This window comes from Lathamus discolor, chromosome 20, assembly GCF_037157495.1.
Source record: "Lathamus discolor isolate bLatDis1 chromosome 20, bLatDis1.hap1, whole genome shotgun sequence".
NCBI classification, from domain to species: Eukaryota; Metazoa; Chordata; class Aves; order Psittaciformes; family Psittacidae; genus Lathamus; species Lathamus discolor.
In genome coordinates this window covers 2,993,839-3,021,826 of record NC_088903.1, presented here as the reverse complement: position 1 = coordinate 3,021,826, position 27,988 = coordinate 2,993,839, and the positions used below count along the sequence as shown (strand labels likewise).

General features: G+C 56.7%; 1 protein-coding gene across 2 annotated transcripts; it reads left to right on the top strand.

The window, feature by feature from the left end:
• Window positions 1-146: 146 nt before the first annotated feature.
• On the top strand, window positions 147-27,738 carry LASP1 (LIM and SH3 protein 1). Of its 2 annotated transcripts, none has more exons than XM_065699079.1 (7): window positions 147-292; window positions 5,267-5,361; window positions 16,737-16,821; window positions 22,258-22,365; window positions 24,994-25,162; window positions 25,280-25,364; window positions 25,531-27,738. In XM_065699079.1, exons 1-7 carry the CDS (start codon window positions 224-226, stop codon window positions 25,847-25,849), a joined length of 930 nt encoding a protein of 309 aa, XP_065555151.1. In that variant the 5' UTR covers window positions 147-223; the 3' UTR covers window positions 25,850-27,738. The 2 variants fall into 2 exon arrangements, with proteins under 2 accessions (XP_065555151.1, XP_065555152.1); XM_065699080.1 differs by having other exon boundaries at window positions 149-292; window positions 25,280-25,368; window positions 25,531-25,799.
• Window positions 27,739-27,988: the final 250 nt, after the last annotated feature.

Genomic DNA, 27,988 nt, shown 5'->3' with positions numbered 1-27,988 from the left:
CGCAGCGCTCCATGTAACGCACACGCGTGTGATCGGGGGAGGAAGAGGAAGGGGGCGGGTGTACGTGTGCGTGCACGCGTGGGTGCGCGCCCGCCCCCCCCATGCTCCTCCCACTCTCCCCCTTACCCCCCCCCATCACTATTTAGGGTCGCGGGAGCGCGGGCGGCGGCCCCAGAAGCGGCGGCGGCAGAGGCAGTGCTTGGAGTTCCGGGTCCGTGTAGCCATGAACCCCAATTGCGCCCGCTGCGGCAAGATCGTGTACCCCACGGAGAAGGTGAACTGCTTGGATAAGGTGAGTGCGGCGTCTGGGGGGGGGGGCCCGGTGGGGTGGAGGGGGGCAGATATGGGGGGTTGTGACATCTTCTCTGGGGCTGGTTCTTTCTTGCCCCCCCCCCATCCCATGTAGGATATTTCACATGTCCCCTTGTAGGGTATTTAAGTCTTTTCCGCTTACTGTGGGGTATCCCCAAACTGCCCACCCCTATATAAACCCTATGGCGGTCCCCACACTGTAGGACCCACACTTCTTTCAGCCCCGGGGTACCCCGGGGCATCTTCTCATACCCCCCCCCCCCCCCACCAGAGGACACGGGCAGTAGCCCTTTGCCTGGGGGTCACCAGCGATGCCTGGAGCTTTTTCCTTATGTATAATCAAACAGCAGGAGAGGCCGGTGGAAAGCAACAGTTAATGCTCCCCCCGAAGCCGGGAGCCTCATCTGGTTTGCATTAGCCAAGCTTCTCTTCCCCCCCCCCCTTCTTTTCCTTCCATCCCAATTGATACTTCTGTGTTCCAGAATTCCATCTTTATAGCCCGTTCTGCCTGCCATAGCATGGGGGGGGAGTGCTTTGAGTGTCTCTTTCTGAGTGCTTTCCCATCAAAACCCATCCTTGCCGGTGCCGAGGTCCGGTGAGGAAGGCGATGGCGGTGTCTCCATCCCCTCCGCCGCACGGCTCCCGTGGGATTCGCTTGGGAGCTCGCCCCTCCTGGAGAGCCGAGCCGCTCTCCTCCTCCCCCTCCTCTTCCAGGCTTCTGGGACGACCAGTTTAAGGACTAAAAAAAGTAACTTGAAGAATGCGCAGCTCTCCAGCGGCATTCCTGAGCTCCGGCAGACCCTGTTGCTCGCATTTTTAACAGATGATGTTTCTTCCTTAAGCTGGGAATGGCTCGAAGCTGAACTATCGGCCCTGTGTTCCCTGCCTGTTGGGAGCAGGGAAGTGGCTCTGTTTTAAGGAGTCTGTGCTGGTCTCGAGTAGCTGCGGGGCATCCGAGTTGTGGATAACTGGAAAGGAAGGCGAGGAATGACCCATCCCTTCCTCCTGCGCAGCCACTGTCTGGGGTTTGGCTCCTCTGAGCTGGCAGTTGTGCACTGCCGTGAGGACATGCCCGGTGTGCATCCCAACACCACGTATTCTGGCTGTTTGGAAGCAGGCAGGAGGCTGCAGTCACCATCTTGTCCTTGTAGGGGTCTTGTTAACCTAAGAATCATTCCATGGTCAGCCTTGCCATACAGTGCAGCCCTAACCAAAGAGCTACACCCCACCAACTCCCCTCGCTTTCATTTGTCCTGGTGTTTCTGGCTGGACAAGCCTTCCCATGAAAGCACAGTGGTATTGGAGAGGCTGCTCCCCTTGTTTTCCTTCTACCTGGAGCAAAGTCGAAAGGGCACCTCTGGTGTTGTTTGCACAAGCGCTGAAGTTGAACCCCGGGCAGCAATAAGGAAGGGCTCCGGGAGGGGAAGTGTACACGTAGCTGCGTTTAAGCTTTCAGCTCTGGTGTGCTGACAAGCAGATGGGCTTGGTTCTCCTGGGAGTGAAGTCAGGAAGGTCCATTTCCCTGCTGAGATTTACAGCCAAGGAGGGAAACGTGCAGCTTTGTGGGGCTCCAGCACGGTGCAGCAGCCGGGCAAGTGAAACCATGGTGCAGTGCTGCCTGCGAGTTCTGCCTCTTGACTCTGCCCATCAGCACCTTGCGAAAGGCAAAAGGGGTTCAGGGAAATGGGTGTCGTTGCCTCCCCGCTGCTCTCCATATAAGGTGCTGTACCCAGCTTCTGTTTGTGGAAGTGACATCTTGTCACAGGGCTTGGTGGTTGCAGCGGCTGAACCCACGTAGAGCTGATGTCAGATGACTTTCCTGAGATGAGTAGAAGTTAGAATCGGCTGTTGCACAGCATCAAATCCGCTCAAGGCTTTGCCTCCAGCCCAAGGAGTCTCCTTTATGTCCTTTAACCCTTGAGTCTCAAGTGAGGCTCGCTCCCAGGTGTGGAGCAGAGCCAGGCTGAGAGAGCTGGGCTGGGGCAGCCTGGACAAGAGCAGGCTCCTGAAGGGGAGACCTGAGAGCAGCTCCAGTGCCTAAAGGGACTGCAGGAAACCGGGAGAGGGGCTTGGGACAAGGGCCTGTAGGGCCAGGCCAAGGGGAATGGCTTGAACCTGCCCCAGGGGAGACTGAGCTGAGCTCTTAGGCAACAGCTCTTCCCTGTGAGGGTGCTGAGGCGCTGGCACAGGGTGCCCAGAGAAGCTGTGGCTGCCCCATCCCTGGCAGTGCTCAAGGGCAGGTTGGACACAGGGGCTTGGAGCAAGCTGCTCCAGTGGAAGGGGTCCCTGCCCAGGGCAGGGGTTGGAACTGGATCAGCTTTAGGCTCCCTTCCAACCCAAACCAGGCTGGGATTCTGTGATTTGCTTCATGGAGGGATGCCGTGTGGCTGTAGCATGAGCTATAAATGGACACAGCCCACCATGTACTGTGGCTGCGAGTCCCCAGGTCTAATCTATTGCCGCGACAAGGTTGGCCAAAGGGCTCTATCTCCCCAGGAGCAGCATGCCTGGACCACAGCCGGTGTGCTTCTCATCGAGTCCAGCCTGCTGGGACATGGGGCTGTGCTGTGCAGCTGTACCTGGGATCACCTCCAGATGTTCAGAGCGCTTCAAACTTGGGATCAGAAAGCACAGGCGCTAATGCTCCTCTGAAAACCTATTTGGAACTTGTCCTCTTTCTCTGCTGGAGGCTCAGCGGCTGCATTACTGGAAGCCTATGTAATTGCTGTTCCCCTGTGTCCGTTTTTGCAGCCCTCGCTTTAGTGCTGGTTTAGATTGCTGGAGCCAGCATTGATACTGGCAGTGGTAGGATAAAGCTTAGTGGCGGTGAGACTTGGAGACAAGGGGTAGTGCCCTTTGTGTAGCTCTCCTCAGGCTGTAGAGAGTCCTCTGTAAGAGGTACAGGACAGAAACACCTCTGTTGAAAGATGCCTGGTGCAAGAAGATGTGTTAATGCTTCTCTGGGGGTAAGGGCTGGCTAAATCACTGCCGCTGTGCTTATTGTGGAGCCTACCTTGGGCAAGGGCAGTGCTGGCCTTGCCTTGGCTCTTGGGAGCTTGGAGGAAGAGGCTCTGAAGTAGCGTTGGCAATCAGTTCATCTCCACAGTATTTACAGTGCCACCTCTGGTACTTATCCGCAGCTATTGCAGCACAGACAGGCCCGGGGAGGTCTGTTAACTACCTCTAATGTGGCAGGAGCTCACCCAAACGGCTTCAATGCCTGAAGAACCCGGGGCTCAGCCCGTCCTTATAGATGCTGAAAGCTGGGATAGAGGGGAAAGCATCCTGTGCAGGCTGGATGTGGATGAGGGTGTTGGTAGGGAGCAGAGAGAAGCCTCCTCTCGCTGTTTGCAGCAGGCTGGCTCCGGAGGAACTTGTATAACTGGAGGAAAAGAACAAATACGTTGCCCTGAGCAACTGAAAGGAGGCAAATTGTCCTCCTGGGCTGAGTCATCGTCTCCCAGTGTTTGTGCACTGGGGTGTGGTACCTGTGGGTAGGTGGCACAAGGGCTTGGCTCTCACCACCTCCTTGCAGGAACGCAGCAGTGGTGGAAATGACTTTTTGAAGGCTTAAGGGTGGAAGGAAATCACAGCGACAACCTCCAGCTGCTCTCCAGGGCTCTGCTTGCCGCACGTTCAGTGCGTGCTGGGTGCCACGCTGCAGGCTTGTTGACTGTAATCTGCTTGGTGCGATGAGCTTTGGGCTGGTTCTTTCCCTGCTTCTGCAGGGTGATGCTGGGTGGCTTGGGTGCTCTGAAGAAGGGAGGACAACCCTGGGGCAGGGCTGACTTGCTCTGGGGGAGCAAAGGCACTGCTCCAGCTCTGCTCCTTTCTCCTGTGCCTGATCTGGGCCATGGGATGTTGCACCAAGACCCTCAAACATTGCCAGAGGAAGCGCCAGGTCTGGTCACTTGGGGACTGGCATTGGCTTTGGTCTGCATAGGCTTGAACAGAATTGCTTGGTAGCTGTTGTCATTGGGCTCCATCCAGCCACTCAGGCCAGTTAAATGCCAAGTGGAAATCATTTCATGAAGAGTAGCCCTAAAAAAACCTTTAAACCACCTCTTTATAGGGTTCATCAGGTGTTACAGCCCTGGTATAAGGTCATGGCTTGAGTTTCAGGGGCTGTGTCTTTAGCCTTGAGTCTGAGTGTGCCTCGCTTAAAGGAGAGCTGTGGTCAGGCAACAGACCTCATCTGGGGTCAACCTGAGGCTGCTGCTGCGAGCTGTGGGTGAGAGGATGCCAGAATGACACCCGGATGTCAGGGCAGCAGCTCCTCTTCCCTGTTGTTGCCTGCCAAGAGCAGTCATCGGTCTGGACAGCCGCACTGTGAGAAGAGGGGGATGAGGAGTGCCTGGAGTGATCCTGCATCCTCTGGGGATGCAGAGCTTGGGATCAGCCACCTAAAAGGCAGGCAGAAGGGTGGCATCTGTGGTGAGGACCTTTGAGCTGCCTGCGTCGCGCTGTCTGCTTCTCATGAGAACCTTTTGGTCTCTGCCTTGGCTCGGTGTCTGTGTGCAGCCTTACCTGACCTGCTCTTCTGGCTATCTCTTGGCTAACATCAGCAAAAAAAAACCCTAAAGCAGCATCTTTGAAGCCTGCAAACCACAGCTGGTAACTGCTGACAGCTCCCTGCTCGCAGGGGTTTGTGTTGTGCTCCTTTCCGAGTAGGAGGCATTGCCTGTCCTGTGAATTCCTGCTCTGGAGATAAGGAAGCAAGATGCTGCTCTAATGCAACTCCAGTGTTGTGCCCTGTGGAGATGTGTTGGGGAGGGTCTGTGGGGGTTTACGTGTGTCCTAAACCAGCCAGAACATTGGGCTGTGGGTTCTGCAGGGGTCATGCTGGCATCGCTGGCCTGGAGGAGCTGCTGAGTTGGAGTTGTGTGAATCTAGTGGGCCGTGGCCCTGTTTTGCAAGCCACTGGTGCTAATGATTCTCTTGTCTCTGTTTGCAGTTCTGGCACAAAGCATGTTTCCACTGCGAGACCTGCAAGATGACCCTAAACATGAAAAACTACAAGGGCTACGAGAAGAAGCCGTATTGCAACGCGTAAGTGTCTGCTGCCTGCTCTCGTGGGCACTGGGAGAGTGATGGGGCTGGGAAATGAGGGGTGCAGGGACCCCGGGCCTGCAGAAACTCTTCCCCTGCTGCTCTGCTTTGGTTCAGGGGAGTGCATGTGTGAAGCCCTGGCTGGAAGGGGTCACCCAGGCCAGTTAATGCTGGTATTAAAACAAGGGTTTCCAGGCTTAAATGCCGTCTATGGCTGCTCTCCAGTTCCAGCTTGGGCAGCCAAAAGGTGAATGAAATCCAAAATACAGGCAGGTGTTTATATGGAGTTGACTTTGAGATGTGTCCCCTTAAAGAAGGGGAAATAAAAGGGTGTTTATTCCACCCCAACTCAATGCAGGTGTTTGGGGAGAGGAAAAAATGCCTTTTAGTGCAGGGGAAAAGGGTGTGTGAAGCAGTGAGGGGCATGGGTGGCACTGCAGCCTGGGCTCTGCTGGTGGCCAAGTGCATTCACCCTCAGCTACTGGCACTTGCCCTTGAGGTTGGGAAGGTAAATGCATCTGAAGGTAAATGGAGCTTAAATGCAGAATCCTTCTCTCCTGAGCAGCATGGGGGAGATGGAGGCAGATGCCAGCATCTCCAGCATCACACCTCAATTCACTTTCCTGCCTCTCTCAGGCTGCTGCTGAGTGATGCATGTTCACTGCCCCCCATGTCTTTTCCTATCAAGAAGGACCCTTACTTGTGCCCAGCTTTCTGGGCTCTTCCAAATGATGAACACGAGTCCCTGCTCAGCCCATAGTGAAGCTCTCGGTACCTGACATGTTTCTTAATATCTATAAAGCAGCTTTGCAGTAAGATTTTTGTAGCTGCTGCTTATACATTAAGTGTTCTTAGAAAGAAAAGTAGATAATGTAATACTGCTTGGCATGTGTATAGCTTGGTCCATTCACAGACTACTTTAAAAGCGTTAATCCTGACAGCATCCTTGTAAGATGGGTATTAATGTGTAAGATAAGCAGAAAGAAGCTGGAAGACTTTCAGCCATATGGTGCCTTAGCACAACCCTCACTCTTATGTAGCCCTTATAGGTTGGTTATTGCTGACTGAAGGTGTTGATGGTGGTTGTGACCTGCCCAAAGTCCAAAACCCCTGTTTAATTGGGATGAGACTTGGAGCACTATTAAAGCTCCAGCTTGTGAGGTGAAACTGGGAACTTCCTGGAGTAGTGGGGTAGCATGAGGGTGAACTGTTGATTTAGAGGGCTGTGCATGTGTCTCAGCCTACCATGGTGGTCCAAGCAGCCTGGGATCTGTGGGGCTGAGACCTCGATCTGTGGAAAGCAGCAGGAGATCAGACCCCTGAGCTCTTTTTAATGTCCTGAACCAAAGCTTCCTTTGCTGGATTGTGGGCATCATCCACATCCCAGCCTTGCCTGGTCCCATGTGCCAGGGCATGCTCATCCTTGGTGCTTCTGCCCCTGGCCTGGCCATAGGGATGGGCCTGAGGTCCTGTTCTTGTGCTTTCTCCCTCCAGGCTGCTGGAAGGGAAGTGGGATAATAATGGGAAATTCCTGAGATTCCAAGGAGTCTGCGCAACCCATCTCAGTTTCTCAACCCCCTCTGCTTGAGAGCTGCCTTTGATGCTGGCTTGCTGTCTTAACCCTTTGCAGCCTCCCTGCAGAAGAGGCAGCTTAGGGGTCTGTCCTGCCTCTAGCCCAGGGATGTTCAAAGCTGTGCACAGAGACCTGCATTAAATGCTTTGCTCTTCCTTCTTTGCCTGATCTTGCTTTAAAGGGAAGTGAGAGCAGGCAAAAACTGCTGGCGCACGAGGCTGTGCCCTTTGCTTGCTGGGGTGGAGGCTGTAGGGTGCCCATCCATGCCGTGATGTGGGGTGAAGGGAACCTCCAGCCAGAGGACATGGGTTTGGTTCCTTGCCAGCCGCTGCCCCCCTGCAGTGTCCTGGGCTAGGAGCAGTGTCCAGGGAAGGTGAGTGACAGCCGAGGAAGAGCCCACCCATTCCAAATGGCTTTTGCTCACGTTGGAGTTGAGGAGCGACATCTTTTCTCCCCCGAGAAGGGGGTGGAAAAGCAACGTTTATCCTGGCAGGGAAGAGGCTGCTTTTTGAACATGCCTTAGCACAGGGTCTCCTCTGTTTGAGCCGTGGCTTTCTGCCAAATTCCTGAGTTTCTTTCTTCAAGAGAGCAGGAGGAAGAGGGCCGGGCTTCCTCCCTATCTGTGACATTACCCCAGCAATAAATCTGTGTGAAGCCTTTCAAGGAGGTGGCTGCTTAACTCTGCCTTCCCCGCGCCCAGCAGCGTAGGGAACTGGCTTGGTGGCAGATGTGATGCTCTCCACCCTCCTCATCACTCCTCTTTTGACTTCAGCTGGGTACCGGGGTGACTGGTTGTTCACTGGAGGCAGCGTTCAAGGCTGGGCTCATCTATTTGCATGAGCACTTTGAACTAAAAGAGGTAACTTTGAACTAAAGGTAGAAGTGGAGGGAGGGCAATATCCAGGTGAGGTCTGAGGCTTCTGCTAATGAAGGGTGGAGGAAAGCCTGGCTGCAAAGGACAGGCAGGATTGTGTGTTCAAGGGCACCAGCTGCTCCCAAATACACGTTATATAGAGGCTTTAATGTCTTCTTGTGCTGTAGGGATAACAGAGCCCTGTGCCTCAGTGGTGGCTCAGAAATGACTCTCACCCAGCTGAAACCAAGGCGCTGTGTGCAGCACAAACCTGGGGCCTTGACAGTCCTATCCAAGAGTCCAAAGCTGTGTATTTGGTCTGGGGAGCTGGATCTTCAGAGATGGAAGCACTGCCCAGTGATGCTCTAAGTGCAGAGAGGAGCTTGCTTATGCCTGGGTGTGGAGTGGGGAGAAGGAGCAGTGTCCCAGGCAAGAAGCTCCTTCTGTGCCTGTCTTGGCTATAAGGAGGCTCTGCTCCTCTCCCTTGAGGAGCAAGGATGAGACCCAAGGCTTCATCTCTGAGCTGTAGGCTTGGCCAAGTTCGTGCTGATGAACAAGCGATTGCCCTGTTGGATGCATCTGGTTGGAAAGCCCTGCTCTGGCTGCATGCACCAGTCCCTGTGCTGGCAACCCCGCTGCTCAGAGGGGCTGTCCCTGCTGCTGCACACCCCACAGGGCTGCAGTTCGACTTCCTTACTGCTGCAGACGAGCTGGCAGGAAGTTAATGGTCTACTTGCTGACAGTCCCTCCTCCCCCAGCACCGAGAGGCAGCCTGGCCCGGCTGCAGCATCCTTTGTTTGAGCCTCCAAGGGAAGATGCTGCTGCCAGCAGAGACCTTTGCTATGGTCCCACCAGCACAGAGACGAGGCAATAGTGGTGCTGCTGCCTTCCACATCCCCCTTGCTAAACCCCTCCAAAAAGGGCTCAAGGCAAAGCAAGGCTGCCAGGAATATCCTGTGTAGGTGTATTGGCAGGGTCGCTCCATCTGCCATGCTGGGGTGACTGCAGTGTTCTATAAGGAGCTGATTGCATCGCATAGAAACCACACTGAGCTATCCCGGGGGATTCGCATCTCAGGGCTGACATTCCTCATTGCTGAGTCAGGGCAAGCAGCTCAGCCCTGTTCTCCTTACCCAAACCTAGCACCGGTGTTAGTTTGGCACAGTGAGTGCGGGCTCTAAGCCCTCCAATTCATTGTGATGACCCAAAGAACCTCCCTGACACATGTCTCCCACTCATGTCCTTGCCTTTCCATGCAGAGCAAGCAGCCCGGTACCTCTGGGCTAACTCTTTCCTTGGAAAAAGTTAGTGAGTGCCTCCAAGCTTCTCAAGGAGCCAGGGATCTGTTCTTGGCATTCCTCTGCGCTCCATCTGGTAGCAGCCTACTCCATCAATAAAGTGATCTTCCAAGTTTGGGGGGAGGCAGGAAGAGAAAGAGGAACAACTGTGTTGCTGGGCTGGAGTCCAGGTGTTTATCCCATGCTTTATTTGTGCCGAGTTTCTGGATGAGAGGAGCTGCTTCCTCTCTCGGTGGGCACACTTTGCATGCCGTGGAGCTCAGAGCAGACTCTGCTGTTGGTGTAAATGAAAGCTGGTCTGCCCGTATGCTGCTGTGGAGTGTGGGGGGGCATACAGGGTCCTGCTGCTTCCCCTCTGCTGTGCTGGGGGAAGGATTCCCTGGCAGCAGCCATGGAGCATCCTCGGAGCCAGGTTTGGGCTGAGCCCGCAGCAAGGGCTGCCCAGCATTGACCTCTGTGCAGGCTGCAGATGGATGTTGACTTTGCTAAACTTATCCATGCCCTGGGACTGGAAAAACCCAGCTCTGTTGGGATGCCCACCCTGTTCCCATAAACAGCCCTGGGGGAGGTTGGGACAGGCACTGCTCTGTTCTGGGGGCTCAGGGATGGGAGAGGGGAGCAGTGGGATGAGCAGAGCCCTTTCCAGAAGTGACTTCTCGCTTCACAGCTTGGCAGCCCCTCTTCTGCATTCACCTGGAATCTTTCCATTATGGACTAGAGCAGGTTTATGGAAACAGGCTGGTTTTTCCTTAGGCTGCTCTGCAACACCCTCAGCAACTGCTGGCAGAGCCTTTGGGGATGGAGGCGAGATGGATGCTGCCTGGCCTCACAGACAGCAAAACCTTGCTCCCTGCTGTCATCCCACACTGGAGCTGGTTGGCGATGGGTTTGGCTTCTCCTGCCTCCTCTGGCCCTCTGCTAGCCTGGTACCATGGCAGGGGCTTTGAGACACCCCCAAAGGCAGAAGCTCTTCCCTGTGAGGGTGCTGAGGCGCTGGCACAGGGTGCCCAGAGGAGCTGTGGCTGCCCCATCCCTGGCAGTGCCCAAGGCCAGGTTGGACACAGGGGCTTGGAGCAAGCTGCTCCAGTGGAAGGGGTCCCTGCCCAGGGCAGGGGTTGGAGCTGGATGAGCTTTAAGCTCCCTTCTAACCCAGACCATTCCATGAAGCTGTGCTCTGGTTTATGTTATACCAAGCCAATCCTGATGCGGGCTGGGAGCAGATGATGGGAGCAGCAGCTGGACACGTGGAGGGCTGGACCAGCCATTTTGGCAGCTTCTCCTTGGAAGCACTGGGAGGAACCGGAGCCTTTCCCTGCAGCCTGCTCTGTTACAGAAGGATGTTTGCAAGCCGGGTGCTGCCTTTAGGACTAGCAAAAGACCAGCTTATTTCTTTAAGCTCGTCCCCAAGAATCAACAGCTCTTTGATAGGCAGGATGTGAACTGGGGAGCCTCCTGGCAGAGCAGCCCTTATTGCTTCCTTTGTTTAACTCTTCTTTCCCAAAACCCTGATACAACAGCCCAAATGACCGTCCCCTCCTGGAGCTGCAGGTCTGTGGGTGGTGGTTTTCCATCCCTTTAGGATGCTGTTGCTGAGCAAGCCTGCCAGAAACACTTGTTTTAAAGCAGCTTGCACTGAATACAAGCAACACTTTGAGCTAGAAGAGGCTCTTCTAAACACTCAGTCATCTCGTACGTGGTGTAAACCAGCATTGCTGGAGGTTTGAGTCATGCAGAGTCTGGGTCCCGTTGCTAACAGAGCTGCTGTGCTGCGCTTCAGTGGGGTTTATACAGCTGTGCCCACCCGTCTCTCATTGGGGAAGCTTAACTCCATTTCCAGCTTGTGAGAAGCTCCAAAGGCAGAAGTTCAAGTGCTGCCCTTCTTGGGAAGGCAGCTCCTGGGAGCAGATGCTGCTTTCAGGGCAGGACTGGGATGTGATGGATTGCAAGTGCTTGGAGACTCCCACTGAGCTGGAAGTGAGATCTTTACACTGTTTCTCTGTGTGAAAATACTGCCTAGATGTCATTGACATATGGGTCACAAGGAAACTGGGACCAAGGTGCTGGAATGGGGCTGTTTCTGCTTGCTGTGTGGGGAGGAAAGGGCTGTGTTTGCTTTCTAATGTCCCTGCTTTAGTTGGGCAGCTACTGCTCGTGGCTCCTCGGATGAAGCAGTGAGCTCTGCCTGCCATCGCTGTGCTCCTCTGCTCCTTAGGTACATGTGGAACCTGGGGTGGCTTTTCCTCGCGTCCCTCTGGATGGGTGTAATGGCTCTGTGGAGCTGCAGATTAAAGGGGGTGTTTTCCAGCCCTTGCTCCATCACGTGTCCCTCTGCCCCACATATTCCTCTGCTGCTTCACTTAATCTGACAGCAGCAGGGGTCGGGCTGGGGGAGGGATCCCACGTGTCCCATTTGTTCCACTCTAAGCAGGCAGAGGATGGATGCGAGGAGAGACCCCCAAGGGCAAGGCCAATCTGGTGTCTCTGGCCCCGAGACCAGCAGCCTCCTCTCCATCAGCTGTTAAAGTAATCCACGTCTGATGGAGCAGCCGGGGGGATGCTGAGGGCTCATCCTGCCTGCGCTCTGCACCCCTCCTCCTTCACAGCCACTGCTGCAGAGCACCAGAAAGTCCCCAGGACCCACTGAAACCTGGCTCCTTTCCTCCTCCACCCTCCTGCATCCCTGTCCCCTGCGGCAGGGAAACCACCGGGATGCTCCTGCCCAAACTGGAGCCAAGTGTTTGGAACCTGTTATGTACCAGCCAGGCGCAGGACCCACAGCACCTCGACGAGCAGCTTGCACGGGTGCGTTTCACCCTGGCTCCTGTTTGTTCTCGAGAGGTTGCTGCTCTTGCCTGAGCAGCTCTTACTTAGCAGCAGACTTTACCCAAGCGCCTCATCCGAGGCTGCGTGGGACTCACTATTTCCTTACGGTTTGTCAGAAGAGGGATGGTTGGAAGCGGCTTCCCCCTCTTTGTCTTCTCGGGCAGCTTGTGCCTGAAGCCTGTGGAGCCTGGGGGGTTTTAACGATGCTCCAGGGCTCCATCATCCCTGTTTGACTCCTGTTCCCTGCATGGTTCTCTACCTGTTGCGCTCACTTAGGAAACAAGCGTTCCTGCAGCAGAGGGCGGGAGTGAAGGGCATCAGGGCAGGTACGCGCGTATGAGGGGAGTATAAATGAGTGATGCTGGCAGAAGACCTCTTCCTGCGCTGCCTTTGGGCTCAGTGCATGGAAGCTGCTGTGGTGGGCACCAAACCCCCCTGCTGGTTCCAGCTGTGGAAGCCTCCATCTCTATAACCCGTGCTGGTGAGCGTGGCTGATAACCACAGAGGGTGGCTTCGGGGTGCATTGCTCCTGCTGCTTCTGACAGAGCGAAGCAGGTTGAGCAATAAACACCCTCCCCCTTCCCTGCTTCCCCAGCCAAGCCCTATTTATGGTGCTGGCTGGGGGAGCCCCCACAGCTCTGCTCCTGCCTTGGTTTTGGCCACAAGAAGAGGGAGAACCGGGTCTGCTCCCCTACGAGACCACCCCACGCGAGGAGGGGTGAGCCCGTTTGCTGCAACTCCCCCGCCTGCTCCCAACCCAAAGCGATTCACTCCCTGCCTGCTCACGGAGGTTTGATTCATTGCTGACTGTTCCTGAGGCTCATTCTCATGCACGGGAGATGGGTTTCCCCTCGCTGCTGCGTGTGGCAGGGATGCAGGTGTCTGTGTTTGCATGGCTGGGCGGTGTGGGGCTCTCACCGCTCCTGCAGCAGGATCCCTTCCATTCCCTAATTTAAGGTTCCTAATTTAAGGAACAGCCTTAAGTTCCCTGGGGACTAAAATGCCTTTTCTTTATCAGGCAGATCTCAGGAGCTGGGGAGAAATGAGATGCCTCCGCTTAGGGGAAGATGCTCAGCTCGTGTGTCTCATCCTACTCCTAATGCAGACGAACAGATTACTCCTGCCTGCTAACAGCAGGCTGGAGGGGCTCAGGGATGTGTAAAAACCCATCTCAAATCCTTGGGAGGTTTCCTCAATACCTATCAGAAGCAGAAACCAATTGTAGCTCAGTCTGTGTGGCCTCTGGCTGTCTCGTCCCGGCCCTCAGCAGGCTGTGGGTGCAGCAGGGCACAGCTCACTGTGGATCCGTAATGCAAGCAGCAGGGATGCTCTTTCAGGTTATCCCTGTTTTCTCCCCCTCCTACCACAGCTTCTCAGTCTCTGAGCCTCGCAGGGGTGAATTTCTCCATTTCCAGCCCTCACAGTGGCTGGGGCTTCCCTCCTCCTTGCATCCGGAGGCTGCTGCTGGGGACTCGGCTTCTCCCAAGCGTTATTAGCATGCCCAGGGCATGGGATGCAGTTGCCATGGCAATGGGATGATTTCTGCTGGCAGCATCAGCAGATAGTACCGGAGCTCCTGGGCCGTGGCTGAGCTGTAAACGCAGCTCTGGCTGGTGGTGCATACAACTTACCCATTGCCTTTGCCCTTCCCGGAGCCCTGCCTGTGGCTTTTCTGTGTGCAGCCCTTGAGCATCAGGGGATGGGGCTGTTAGAATTGGGCATCTCTGTAAGACTCCTGCCTTTGCAAAGACCCCAGCGGCAGGGATGCCTCTTGGCTCTCCCCATAGGACCAGGATGAAGCTCCATCCCTGTTCCCAGGGCAGGTCTGGGGCTGGTCTGCCTGGGCTGTTGACTTCCAGCGCTCATCTGTAAATGGAGGATGAGGGAATGTAGAATTAGAGACTGGAGGGTTTGGGCTTTGTTTTCTTTGACCTTGGTGAGAGTCAGGACGGGGACTTCCAAGAAACTTGGGAAAGGGCTCAAGGATGCAAGGGGTAACTGGGCTGAAACAATAGCCAAGTCCCAGGACTGCCCTCCCCTGCCCCTGTGAGCTGGGTTAGTGCAGTTACTGGGTTAGCACTGCTGTGAAGAAAGCCCCAACTCCCCCAGCAGCTCTTTAATGGCACCTGCGTTTGGAACTAAAACTGATGCTGCTGGTGTTTGCCCAGTGGGTACCAGCATCCCCATAGCCCTAATGGAGGAGTCACCCTGAGTGCAGCTGAGGGGCAGAACCCCTTGAGCAAGGCTGTGCAGCGCAAACTCCTTTGACATGTGCTGCCTTGGTCCCTGCAGCTTCACTCTTAGAGGGGTTTTTGTCATCTCCACAATGACAAAAGGGCACACTTCCCTTTGTGCTGTCTCTTCAAGGTAGGAATGCATTAACCCAGCCCCTACTGTGGCAAACTGTGCTAGCCATAGGCCAGACTGGGCCAACGCCATTTCTCCTTTGCACCCCTCCAAGCTGTTCATCTCTGCTCCAGCAGACAGCAGCTGGGGTGGATTTGGTTCTAAGATGTCTTACGCTGTTTTGCTGCATCTAAAATGTCCCTCCCCATTGCTAAGCCTTTGCTCCCACCCAGCCATCCCCGCTCCAGTGGGTGCCAGTTGCTGGGAGAGCAGGAACTGTGGCCAGGATGTCAAGAGCAGGTAAACAGCAAAGCCTGTGCCCTGTTCCGTGCCCACCCAGTGCCTGTAGCTCCTGCAGGACCCTCGTGGAGAAGCAGGGTTTCTCCCTATTGGGGTGTTAATGCAGGAACCTCTGCGGCGAGCTCTGCCTCGACGTATCCCGGTGTGAAGCTGCGACACAGCCGTGCCTGCAGGCAGCCTGAACGCGGTATTACATCCCCTCTAATCAGGTTAATCTAAACAGGGATTAAACTCTATCCTCCAAGCAGTCGCTGAGCTGTTGTTTGTGTAAAACTGATTCTTGTCCTTTCCATTCTCGCTCCTGCTTGGTTTGGGGCTTCGCTTGGGCTTATTTTATGCCTCACGCAGCAGGGATGGGGCCGATGGGACGTGGCAGCGGGTGATGTCCAGCAGGCCAAGGGCTGGAGCAGGCTGTTGGATGGAGCAGGGTGGGGTGTCCCGGAGGCTGGGCTCCCCTGCTGCTTGCTGAGTTCTTTTCCTCTTTCTGCAAACCACATCAGCCCCATTTGGTTTCTCTCTGTGTGGGGGGGGGGGGGGGGGGGGGGGTTCTCTTTATTCTTTCAGTGGGGCTGGGCAGCTGTTTTTACTGCTGGGTTTCCTGCATTGCTCCTCTTGCAGGTCTGTGGTTGCCTCGTCTGTCTCACAGGGAGCAGCTCTCAACCAAACTCCTCCACATGCAGCTGCGTTTCTGCTTGTTTCCCCTCATTTGACCACACTTTCTTTGGCCTTGGGCAGAGGTGTTAATGCTGCTTGTATATAGAGATAATTGCTCCTGCTTGGAGCACACAAGCTCCCAAAGCAGAGCCCAGCATCTTATTGAGACCCATTTCATGTGGTCTGGGATGGGACAGGGGCTGCGGCATTCCCATAGTGTGCTGCATAGCCCTCAGGTGAGAGCCACCAGCACCAGCTGGGTTGCATGGATGGAGCTGTGGAGGCTGCACAGGCTGAGTTTCAGCCCTGAACCTGGAAGCAAAGCTTTGACATCCTCAGGAGTGAATGGGACCTCTCCGTTATCCTCTGCAAGGAGCTGCTGTTTCCAGTGCATTGCTGAGCCCTGCTCAGCTCTTCCAAACCAGTTGCACTGCCTTGGATAAAAGAGGATTTATCCAAGCTCTTGGGGTAAAGGTTGGATTTGATGATCTGATGTTGGAAAAGTCTTTTCCAACCTGGTTAATTCTATGTATGGGAGGGAACCCGAGCTGCAGCGCGATGCCCTGCCCTGGTACCACGGGTGTGATGCGGGGATGGGGCTGGTGCTGTCTCTGTGCCTCCCACCCCTCTCCTGCACCATTAACCTGCCTAAACCCCTGCGCTCTGTTCCTGCCACCCACTTGGAGTCCTGCTTTAACTCATGAAAGAGAAACCTCTGACCCTGACCCTTTCAAAAGGCAGCTTCCCCCCTCCTTGCATTATAAACCTGAAGCGCTGCCGGGGATGTCTTTGGTTTCTTTGCTGTCCCATGAGAGCAGCCACCATCTGGTCAGTGTCAGATGTCTTATCCTGGGGTGGGCTTTGCATCCATGGCAGCTACAGAGCAAGCTGCTCCAGTGGAAGGTGTCCCTACCCATGGCAGGGGGTTGGAACTGGATGAGCTTTAAGGTCCCTTCCAACCCAAACCACTGCATGATTCTATGATCTGGCCACAGGCAAGAGCATCCCCATAACACGAGGCTCGTGCGGCTGAAGCTTTGAGTGCAACAAGCAAATAAAGCCACCCTGCTCCCCCCCTGCCCCTTCACAGCTGAAGCAGTGGAGCAGGCACAGTCACTGTAAAGCAGAGCGGAGGCAGCGCTTACTCAGGCTAATGTTACCCTGAGGAGTGTTTAAGGAGAGATTGAAGATGTGTTTAAGGTCTCTCCAGAAATCAGCCAGGCACGATGGAATGGCTCCATCCCTTGGGAAGAAAACCGCCCCTTCCCCTTCTGTGATGAACCTGAAGTTAATATATTGAGGGTGGGAGAGAATCAGTGCCTCGGCTGGGGAAGGCGTCAGGCACAGGGAGAAATCCCAACACCCCCAATGGCTCCTGCTCACCCTGCAGCGCGTGGATGTGCTGCTGCTTGCCATGGGGCTGGGACACTGGGATGGGATGGGGGCTGCCGGTGGTGGGGTGGTTGGGATGGGATGGGGAGCGTGGCCATGGGCCCGCTGTGACTGATGACCTCCGTTCTCCCCGCAGACACTACCCGAAGCAGTCCTTCACCATGGTGGCAGACACCCCGGAGAACCTGCGCCTAAAGTACCAGACTGAGCTGCAGAGCCCGGTGAGTGCCCCAGCACCCCACGTTCTCCCTATGCCCTTGCATAGGAAGAGGCAGGTCTGGGCTCTGAGTCATTTCTCCTGCATCTCTGAGTCCTTTCTCTTGCATCTCCGAGTCCTTTCTCTTGCATCTCTGAGTCCTTTCTCCTGCATCTCCGAGTCCTTTCTCCTGCATCTCCGAGTCCTTTCTCTTGCATCTCTGAGTCCTTTCTCCTGCATCTCCGAGTCCTTTCTCCTGCATCTCTGAGTCCTTTCTCTTACATCTCCGAGTCCTTTCTCCTGCATCTCCGAGTCCTTTCTCCTGCATCTCACCCATCTCAGCTGCGTTTGCTGTTCCCTTTATCCAGGGCTGCTTGGAGCTGCTGTAGGTGGGAATGGTCCAGGAGGCAGTTATAGAACAGAGAATGGTTTGGGTGGGAAGGGACCTTAAAGCTCATCCAGTTCCAAACCCCTGCCACAATCAAATGGCTTCATGTGGACAGGCCTTGACTCTCTAGGCAAGTATTTCAGGTCAACCCAAACCCTGTAGGGCTTGAAAGCTCTGGCAAGCAGAAATCAACAGATAAACAGGATAAGGACTGGCACGGGGAAAGGCTTTCTTTCTCCAGAGCCTGTTTGAGAAGGGTGTTGTCCAGACATGTCCTGTTTCATACCCTGAAGGTGTCCCTGCATCAGCAAAAGTCCCCAGCCTTGACGCATGGGCGATAACTCCTGATGGAGCAGTGGGAGCTGGTCCCTTGGGTGGCCCCGGGGCGATCCCTGGTTTCCTTTTCTTACTCCGAGATGCTGGGAGCAGAAAGATGAGGATCAATTTTACAGAGAAAGCCTTGGAAGGGCCGGGTCGGCCCTGGAATGGGCAGCTTTGGGGGGTGCCCCTTCCTCATGGCACTCGGCTCTGCTGAGGGGCTGTGCGGAAGCATCCGAGATGATGCCCTGAGCCCTTGTGTCACCCATCTGCAGACGTGGGCTCGGAGGATGCTGTGCTGGAAGGAACCGCATCCAGCGCCGCTTTTGGCTTGAGTCAGCGTCTGAGCAGAGCACAGGATGTTGCAACCGTTGTGGGAATCTGTTCAATGTCTGTTTTCCTTTGAAAAGGGGCAAAAAGCCTGCCCGGAGGCTTGTCCGGAGGGGACACAGCGCCTCGGCTCAGTGCAGGAGCAGCGGGGCACAGCACGGGGTTTGCTGGGGTGTTTTCATGGTGAACAATCCCTTCTCTGGATCAGTGCGCTCCTCTGCCTGCTGCGCTGTGAAGGGTGCAGTGACCTTCCTCCCTTCTTGCCCATTAGCCTGAGAGCGTCAGGAGCTGAAAGGCTGGGAATGCATCCCAATGGAGGAGGAGGAGGAGGGAGAACCTCAGGACCTCACCTGATAGAAGCCGCTGGTGCTGAGTTTTGAAACCTCTGCTTTTGCAAGGTCCCTTCCTCCCAGCAGGTTGCCCAACAGCTCCCTGGCTTGCACAAGGGCAGCTTGGCTCCAGCTTAGAGCCAGAGCTCAGCCCGGGGCTGGCTTTGTGCTTGATGCGCTGAGGAAGGGGACACGGCTGCTTTTCCATGGTAACGGGCGAGATGCTGCTGCGCCGAGCGCTCCGGAGACTCCAGCGCTGCTTTTCCAGTGAATCCGGGCTCTTTGGTAGTTGTTGGTTTTTAAAGCAAGCCCTGGGGAGGGAGGCAGGGATGTGCTCTGAGCCCTGGGCCTTGCCCCCAGGGGCTGGAGCTGGGGTAGCACAGGGCTCTCGGAGCCTTCTGCAGGCTGGGTTAGGTGTCAGGAGAGGGGCTGGGGTGCAGGCAGCATCCTCCAGCACCCCCCTTTGCAGTGCTGGTTTCGCACCAGCATGGACTCGTTGGAATGGGAGGGAATAGGAGCTGCTGGGGGGTGCTGGTGGTTTGGGTGCTGCACCCAAAGGGGCTGGGGAGGGATGAGGAGCAGTGGGAGGAGGTGGCAAAGCTGAACCTGCCAAGAGCCCTGGGGAAGATGGATCCTGAACGCTCCAGATAAGATCTTGATTCCTCCCTGCCTTTGTTGTGCCTACCAAGGGGAGTCTCCTCCTTTCCAAACGCCTCACGTTTGTATTCCTTGAAGCACCAGCAGCAGCTCTGCTTTATTGCCCATCCCTTCTGTACTGATTGCAGGAGCTGGGCACAGGAACGGGTCCCTTCAACCCTTCCAGAGCAGGCAGTGGGGTTCATTCTTGCAGACGAGCTGGACGTTGAACTGGAGCTGTTGGAAAAGGCTTAAGGAGAAGCTGTGCAGTGATGACAGCCCTGCAGGTTCAAGTGCCACGTCCTGGCCGATGCTTTGCCCATGGGGCTGGGAGTAAGGGCAGGGTTATGTGAGCAGTTACATCCTGCACACGCTTACAGCCAGACTCAGGTCCTTGGTTTCCATGAGGCTCCTCCTAAGGAGAAGGGAGATCACTGGGTCGGTGCCTTCCGCAAGGGTCATTCCCTGGCTGTGAGTGATGCTCCCGTTCCTCTGGGTGTCTGTGGGGCCGGGGAGCCGCTGCCTATGGATGAGCCTGAGGATGCTCATCCTCTGCCTGCCCCCACCACAACCACCCAGCCCGAGCACGTCCCTCCCGATGCCGCTGCTATTTGTGTGTGCTGAGGAGGCGTCTCCTGTTCCGGTCACTGGTAACAACCGTGCCTTGTGCCACGAAAGGAGTCTCCAAAGGGGCAGCTTTGGCACCTGCGGCCTCCTCGCACAGCCCACGTGTGGTGAGAAGATTGCAGGTTCCTGTTCCTTGGGTCCTGTTTTGAGCTGCACACGGGGGGGGTTTGGGTGCAGCCCTTCCTGCCCTGGCTGTGGGAGGCAGGAGCCAGCCCCTGGCCCTCCTCAGGGTCACCTCCGGGACCTGCTGGGGGTGACATCGAGGACGTGGGCACAAGGAGGGTTCGATGCTCTCAAGCTGAGACCTGCGAGGGGTTATAACCCCAACTGTAACGGTGCAGGGGTTGTAACATGTGAGTTATAACAGTGAGCGGGTTATAATGTGAATTATAGCAGTGAGGGGGCTATAACCTGAATTGTAACAGTGAAGGGGCTATAATGTGAATTATAGCAGTGAGGGGGTTATAATATGAATTATAGCAGTGAAGGGGTTATAATGTGAATTATAACAGTGAGGGGGTTATAATGTGAATTATAGCAGTGAAGGGGTTATAATGTGTGAATTATAACAGTGAGGGGGTTATAATATGAATTATAGCAGTGAAGGGGTTATAATGTGAATTATAACAGTGAGGGGGTTATAATATGAATTATAGCAGTGAAGGGGTTATAATCTGAATTATAACAGTGAGGGGGCTATAACATGAATTACAACATGTGAGGGGGTTATAGCGTGAAGAACCATTCTCCAGCTCCCTTTGGCTGAATGTGTTTTATTTTCCTTCTTATGATGGAGGGAAGAACTCCTGGAGAAGGGAATTGTGGCTCCTGTTACCGCTGCTCTGGGGTTAGGTGTGGATACTGCCTGCATCGCTCCGCTCTAACACAGCATGTGGACGGAGGCAGCGATGGGTTGGCAGGAGTGATGGCTCTGCAGCCCCTTGCCCCGTGCCCAGCAGTGCTCACGTGTCCCATGGAAGCACAGCACGCCGTGCCCATGGAGCCTCTTGGATCCCAGTTCCCCAGTGCTGAGCACGGGGACACGGCCCTTGCTTCCTCCCAGCATTGCCCCCATGCTCATGCTGGGAGCCCCAGGCTGGGATGTGGGGTTTGGGTTAGACCTGGCCCAAGGACCAGCATCTTCACCCACGGCTCAGAGCTCAGGTCCGTCCTGCAGCCAGGCGGGTTTCAGGGCTGAGTTCCTGCATCCTGGAAGTCAGAGGGGTAAAAAACCCCAAGGAAGGTGGGATTTGGGAGGGTAAAACTACAGCAGCTCTAAGGGAACCACTCAGCCTCGCGATGAGCAGCAGCTTGGGGACTCCTTCCCTTTCTAGCCTGGGTTTCCTATGGCTTCTCCACTGCTGTGTTTGCAGCAGGATGGGGCTCAGTGAACAGGAGCCTGTGGGTAAAGCCTCTCCTGAGCAGCATCCCACAGCCTGAGGCTCTGCAGGGAACCAGCCTGGGTTGGAAGCGGAGCAGAGCGAGGACAAACGCAGCCCCTCTGCCCTCCTGTCCCTGCGGGGCAGGTCCTGGCGCTGGGGCAGAGGTTCAGTGTCCCAGCTCCGTAACCTTTGGTTCCTCCAGGCTGCTCCCTCCTCACCAGTGCTGCTCATGGGCTTCATCCCAGCTGGAACCACTTCTCCTTTTGCTTGCAGCACCGAGGGGCGCAGAGAGCTCTGCCTTGAAATGGGTCTCGTGTTCCTCTGTGCTTTGCCTTCGTGCTTGTATTGACATCCTCCCAGGGTGGATGCTGCAGCCTGCTTCCTTAACCCTTTGCTTTCTAACATCTACATGTGATACGGCCCAGAGATGACTGCATCTCCCTAAGGGTTTCTGTGATACCGGATGCGGGGGGGGGGGGGCTCCGATGTTCTTCCAAAGCTTGGATTTCCCCTGCCTTGCAGGTTAGGAAGAGGGAACGGGTTCGCAATAGAGCTCCTGCTGGTGCCCATCACACACAAGTGCAGCGCCCAGGGCGAGCTCCAGGGCCACTTTCCCTGCACGCGTGGAGGCTGCCTCTGCACAGAGCCCCTTTAAAGGCTCTTTCCACCCCACATGGGCAGAGGCAGCTCCCGATCCCGGCGCAAGGGCCAGATCCCTGCAGAGAGGATGGAGGAGGTCAGGGGGTCTCTGTGCACATCTGCTTCCCCCTGGCCATGGGGGAAGAGCTGCTCTATGGGGGCAGCCAGGCCCTGGCTCCTTTCCTGCCGGAGCTGTTGAGTTCCAGCCTCTGCTGAGTGACCTGGGTGTGAGCAGAGCTCCTGTGCAGAGCGGGGCCAGGGCCGGGGCTGGGAGCTGCAGTCTTTGAGCTGTGTAGATTGATATTGATGCACAAAGGCACAGAGAACCGGGCCCTTTCAGCTGCTGGGTGTGCTGGGAAGCGATGCTGAGGTCAATGTGTTGCCAAGAGCAATAAGGATGCTTGTGTGTTGCCAGCCTCCACGCTCCGGTTTCCCTATGGTCAGTTGGGTGTATTCCTTCCTGGGGTGCCTAAAGGTCCCCTGATGTGGAAATGCTTTTGTCTGGCTCATAAACCCCCAGGGCTGTGGGGCAGGCAGTTTGCCATGGGTCAGCTGCTCCCTGGGATGTGACTTAACAGAAAGTAAATGGGAGTTATCCCAACCCTTGCAATAGAGAAGGCAGCTCAGCAGATGCAGAGGGAGCTGTTGGTGTGCTCCAACTCTTGGCAATCCCCTATTTGACCCATGCTGGATACACTGAGGCTGGGGGGGGGGGGGGTCTCTTTAGCAAGGCAGAGGCTGGGTTAGAAGCTGCTGCAGTGCTCCCTACCGTTGCCCTGCGTTTAAACCTCTGTCTTCTTGGTTGCATCCAGATCCGCTACAAGGAGGAGTTTGAGAAGAACAAGGGGAAAGGTTTCTGCGTGGTGACTGACACCCCGGAGCTGCAGAGGATCAAAAAGATCCAGGATCAGATCAGCGACGTGAGTAACTCCCCATCCCTGTAGGTGATGCTGCCTGAAGAAGGCAGGGGTGGGGGGGGGGGGTTCTGCTGGCAGAGCCACGCTGATGGATGTGAATGGACACATGAGGAAAGCCAACCTGGATGCGCCTCCGGAGCCATCGGCCGGCACAGAGGGGCCCCTCTGTGCCGGCCGATGGCTCCGGAGGCGCATCGTGGTCCTCATCCCGAGGCACTCAAGGTCCCATTGTTGCGAGCAGCGAGCAAGGGAGGAGCAGGGGGGTATTTGACTGGAACAGAGCAAGGGCAGCACCTGCATGGTCCAGGTCCCCCCCTCTCTGCTCCCTCCCTGTGTGTAGCATCCCCAGCCAAAGGCACCTTCTCCTCCTGTCCCTGGGCAGGCTCCGCTTGCCTGGACCCCTCCTGGCTCCAGCAAAGCCCAGGAGCTGCTGCTGTTGGTTTGTCCCCAGGGTCCCCCCCCAGTCTGCTCTCACCAGCCCCAAGGGGAGGACAGGGATTTTCACCCCTTTTCCTAACAACATCCCACATCTTGCAGTGCTGCTGCACCTGAAGAGCCTTGCAGGGAGCTCCTCAGTGTCCCTCCTACCTCTGCTGGCGTGGAGGTGATCCTGGAGGCTGCTCCCATCTCCATCCTGCCTTGTCCTTTGGGAAGGGGGGCTCTGACCTGTGCCTGCCGGAGACCCAGCTCTTCCGTTTGGGAACATGGGGTTAAACCCATGCCCAGTGGATTGGCAGCTTCACCCTGCGGCCTCTGGCTGTTGGTACCCAGGCGCCGTGCGGGGCTGTCTGCGTGTTGCCGTGGTGATCGGGAGGATGCTCACACATAGAGCTGCGGCGCACGTGGGCTTTATCCATCCGCTGCCCAAAGGGGACCCGGTGCTCCTGCAGCAGAGCACAGGGAGTTAATTAACCTTTGCCTAATGAAACTCCCGGGTGCTCCTCATCCAACAGCGGGAGGTGGTGCAGAGCCCTGGCAGAAGGCTGGGGTCTCCCTGCCCGGTAAACCTGGGGCACAGCTTGGCACAGCAGCCTCTGCTGGGAGCTGCTCTCCCCCATGGAATTCCACCGTGCCCTGAGCTGCTCCCGCTTTTCCATCCCTCAGCATCCCTGTCCGGGGTGGGAGCTGCTCTCTGCTGTGCCCAGGGGTGCAGGGAGAGGGAGGATGGTGCAAGCGCAAGCTTGAGCCCCCCCAGGAGCTCACACGCATACACAAACAAGGGGATGCCCTGGTTTATTCCCTCCTCTTCCGATCCCATTGTGGACTCCGGCAAGTCCTGCTCTCTCCCTGGGGAGCTGCAGGCTGTTACCCGTGCTCCAAGGGCTGGAGAAGGTTTTCCCCTTGGGGAACAGCTCTGGCTGCAAGGTATTCCCTAGGGACAGGTTCCCGGTGGGGGCTGATCCAGCAGGAGACGGGGGCAGCGAGGAGCAGGGCTCCGTGTTCGGTTCCAGAGATGCTGTGGAGGTTTGGGGGCACTGAATCACACAGCAGAGAGCTGACACCACCACCCCCCCGCAACCACGGCAGCAGCTTCCCTGTGGGCATCTGGCTGCCAGCCTGGGCTTGCAGTGACCCACTTAGTGCAGACACAGGCAGGAACCCGCTCCCTGCGCAAAGCCCGGCTCAGCCTGCGGGGTTTCGCTGCCACAGGGGCTGCAAAGGGGCTCAGTGGGGCAGGAGCCTGGCACCGCACAGGGATTTAACCAGCAAATGGGCTCCGGGGGGTCCCCCATTCGTTAATACAAGTGGCTGTTGGCTCTCGCACCCAGGCAGGTGGGTGACCCCTTCCCTCTGTGCTGGCTGCGGGCAGCCTTGTTCTGATGCAGTCGGGGTGGTTGGAGATGCCTGCGCTGAGAGCGGTCCAGAGGAGGCCACGGGGATGCTGCGAGGGCTGGAGCAGCTCTGCTCTGGAGCCAGGCTGAGAGAGCTGGGCTGGGGCAGCCTGGAGAAGAGAAGGCTCCTGAAGGGGAGACCTGAGAGCAGCTCCAGTGCCTAAAGGGGCTGCAGGGAACCTGGAGAGGGGCTTGGGACAAGGGCCTGTAGGGACAGGCCAAGGGGAATGGCTTGAACCTGCCCGAGGGGAGACTGAGATGAGCTCTTAGGCAGAAGCTCTTCCCTGTGAGGGTGCTGAGGCGCTGGCACAGGGTGCCCAGAGAAGCTGTGGCTGCCCCATCCCTGGCAGTGCTCAAGGCCAGGTTGGACACAGGGGCTTGGAGCAAGCTGCTTCAGTGGAAGGGGTCCCTGCCCGTGGCAGGGGTTGAGGCTGGATGAGCTTTAAGCTCCCTTCCAACCCAAACCAGGCTGTGGGTCTATGATCCTCCTTCAACACCCCCTCTCATGGCTCAGTTAAGAGCAATCTGGGGTTCGATGTTGGAGTGGTTCCTCCCCAGTGCTCCTGCAGACTGGGAGCCTCACCTCGCATCTCACCCCCATGGCCCATCCCACCCATGGGACGCTCAAACCTCCTCCTTCCTGTGCCCCAAACGGGCCTGAGCAGACTTCCCCATGGCCTGGGGAGATGTGGGGGAAGAACCCCCTTGGTCCTGCTGGGGACAGCAAGAGAGGAGCTGAAGGATGCTGCTGGTGCTGCAGCGCTGACCCTGCCCTCTCCATCCCGTCCTGTCGCTGTAGATCAAATACCACGAGGAGTTCGAGAAGAGCCGGATGAGGCTGAGCCCCGGCGAGGGCGCGGAGCTGGAGCACCGGAACTCCCAGGAGAGCACCAATTACCAGAGACCCACGGAGCAGCAGCAGCAGCAGCAGCAGCCTCCGGCGCATCACGTCCAGCCCAGCAACTCAGGTACCGGGGGGCTGCCTGGGCACGGCCCTGGCTTTGCTGCAGCAGCAGCCTCCTCCTTGTGCGGGGGGCTTTTCTGCACCCCCACATCAGACCCATCTTCCCCCCCCCACCTCCCAGTCTACCAGCAGCCGATGTCTCAGTCCTATGGCTACAAGGAGCCCGCGGCGCCAGCTTCCAGCCAGCGCAATGCTCCTGCTGGAGGGTGGGTGAGTACAGCCCTGAGCGCACCCCGGCGGGGCAGCCTTTGCTCTGCTTGCTCCCCGTGCAGAGGAGCACTTGTGATGGGGTTGGAGGGTGCTGGTTGTGGGGCTCCTCACCCACCGTGCACCCGGGGGGCTCCGTGCCCACTGACCCCTCTCTCCCCGCAGAAGCGTTTCCGCGCTGTCTATGACTACAACGCAGCCGATGAGGATGAGGTCTCCTTCCAGGACGGTGACACCATCATCAACGTGCAGCAGATCGATGACGGGTGGATGTACGGCACGGTGGAGCGCACGGGGGACACGGGGATGCTCCCCGCCAACTACGTGGAGGCCATTTGAGCCACGGGAGGGGAGGGGGCGAGGGGCTCATCCCCACAGCAGAGCCCCCAGCCCCAGCGGCCTCTCCGGGTGTGTGCGTGCGTCTCTCAGCCCCAGCATCCCTTCTCCATGGGCTCGGGTGTTGCTCACCGGAGCCGCATCCTGACGTCCCGGTTACTCCGTGTTTCTCTCTCGCCGATTCAGCTTTGCTCTGGCTCTGTTGGGACCGAGGGACCATCTGCAAAGGGATGCTGGGGGCTTGAGAGACCAAATGCCGCAGTTTTCCTTCTTCGGGCTCCCTCCTCTCTCGCCATCCCGGTGTTTCCTGGCAGGGGGAAGCAGCTGGGATCTGGCAAAGGGAGGAGGAGACCATCCATTAGGACCAAATTCCCTGGTTGTGGCGGGTTTGGGCAGGGGGGCAGCCGTGTCCGCATGGGTGAGGTGAGGGATGCTCATCCCAAGGGATGGGGTGGCTGCCTCCACCCTGCGCTGCTCTGGCTCACCGCGTTGCTTCTCCCGGCTCCTCTGTGCTGCGTTCCCATTCACTCCTTGCTTCCTGCAGTCCTGAAAACAGGAAGAACATTCCCAGTTAAATCTTAACCACAACCTCGGGATTCAGAGCGGCTGCTCTGGATGCTCTGGAAGCTGCCTCATCCCAACCCCGCATCCCTCCGGGAGCACTGCGACACTGAGACCTCACGTCCCCCCCTGCAGCTCTGGGGTTCTCTCTCTGGGCCGGGGTCTGGGGGTCCCCTGGACCCCCCTGGTGCTGGGGCAGCCTCTTCCTCTCTGCAGTGCTCCCAAATCCACCCCCAGGCTTCCCGCTTGCCTCTTGCTGCTGCCGGGCCCCTGGGCCCCTCCTGAGCCCTCCCTGTGCTGGGTGGGTGATCCGGGGTCCCTGTGCCTCTGTGCGGGAGATCCTCCCCCTCTGCCACCTCGCGCTGGTCCCCAGCTATGGTGGCTTTTGGGGCCACCACTGGCTTGGGGGCACGTCGGGGACCAAAACCTCAAAGCACATCCCCATCCCCGTCCCCTTCCCCTTCTCTTCCGGGCTCCGAAGATGCTGGGACAGGGGCAGGTGTAACTGGAAGCCTGTGCAGGGAGGGCAGGAGCCGGATGCTCTTCTGGGTTACCGGAGTTGGATATCAGGGCCGTGATGATGCCCCATTCCCAGCCCTGGCTTAGCCGGACACTGGGGACCAGGCAGCCGGAGGACACCATCCCCAGGCTGTGCTGCAGGGGCTGGGATGCTTCCAGGGGGAAGCTGCCACCTTTGCTATTCCCAAAGGAAAAGAGGGGACTCTAGGGACCAAAGCAGCTGAGTTGGGACATTCCTTGGCTCTGTTTGGGGCTGGAAGGGAATGGGGCGCAGTTGTCCCCTCGGGATGACAGTGGGACCCCAGAGGAGGCCGGGATGGGCTTCCCGGGATGGGAATCCCGGTTGGTGCTAACCCGAGCGAGCACAAGAGCAGGGGAAAGGGGAGGTCGCATCCTGCTCATCCCCTCCTGAATCACGTTCTTGCCTGGGAGCCGGGCAGTGTCAATGTGAACCCATTTTGTAGTGGACCAAATGCCACAGCAGCCGTTTGGGAATAGGGACCTTTTTAATGCTACCTTGGATCCATTGTCCTACTTGTCCCCTCCTGTCCCCTGCAGTGGGAAATGAACCTCTGACTGCTTGATTTCTGCCTTTTCTCTCAACTTATGCACTTTTTTGCCTTTCTTCATAGCTGGAAAGCACCTAAACCTGTATTTAAAGTAAATAAAGACAGAAAAGAGTAAGGAAAAACCAACCCTGAAAAGCTGAATTGCTCCTTATCCCGTGTAAAATAACCCTCGTCCATCCCAGCTGCCCTGGTTGCGTCTTGGTGCTGAGCTTAGAACGTGTTTTCTTCTGGATCCGTCGCTTGAGCGGGGTTTGTCCGCGTGTTCCCCTTCCCGACAGGGCTAAAATCCATCCTTTGGCCTTTTTAACTGAACCTTGGAATGGAACAAACCCAATGAATCTCTGCCCCGTTTACTCCAATGAACAATAAAAGTCTAATTTTTACCTGATGCTTGTGCTGGGTGTGTTCGGGATCACTTTTCCTGCTCCCTTGGGACACGGGGTGGGGGGGATCTCGGCTCTTGGGAATGCTGCTGTGGATCTCGAGCAACTCCAGTGTTGGGGGGTGGGGGGTATCAACAGGCAAAAGCACGATAACCAAAGGTGTTGCTGCTCGCTTCAAACCGTGTGGCACTGCACTGCGGTGGGTGGGTGACGGTGGCAGCGAAGGATGCTGCTGTATCCTGGGAATACCATATG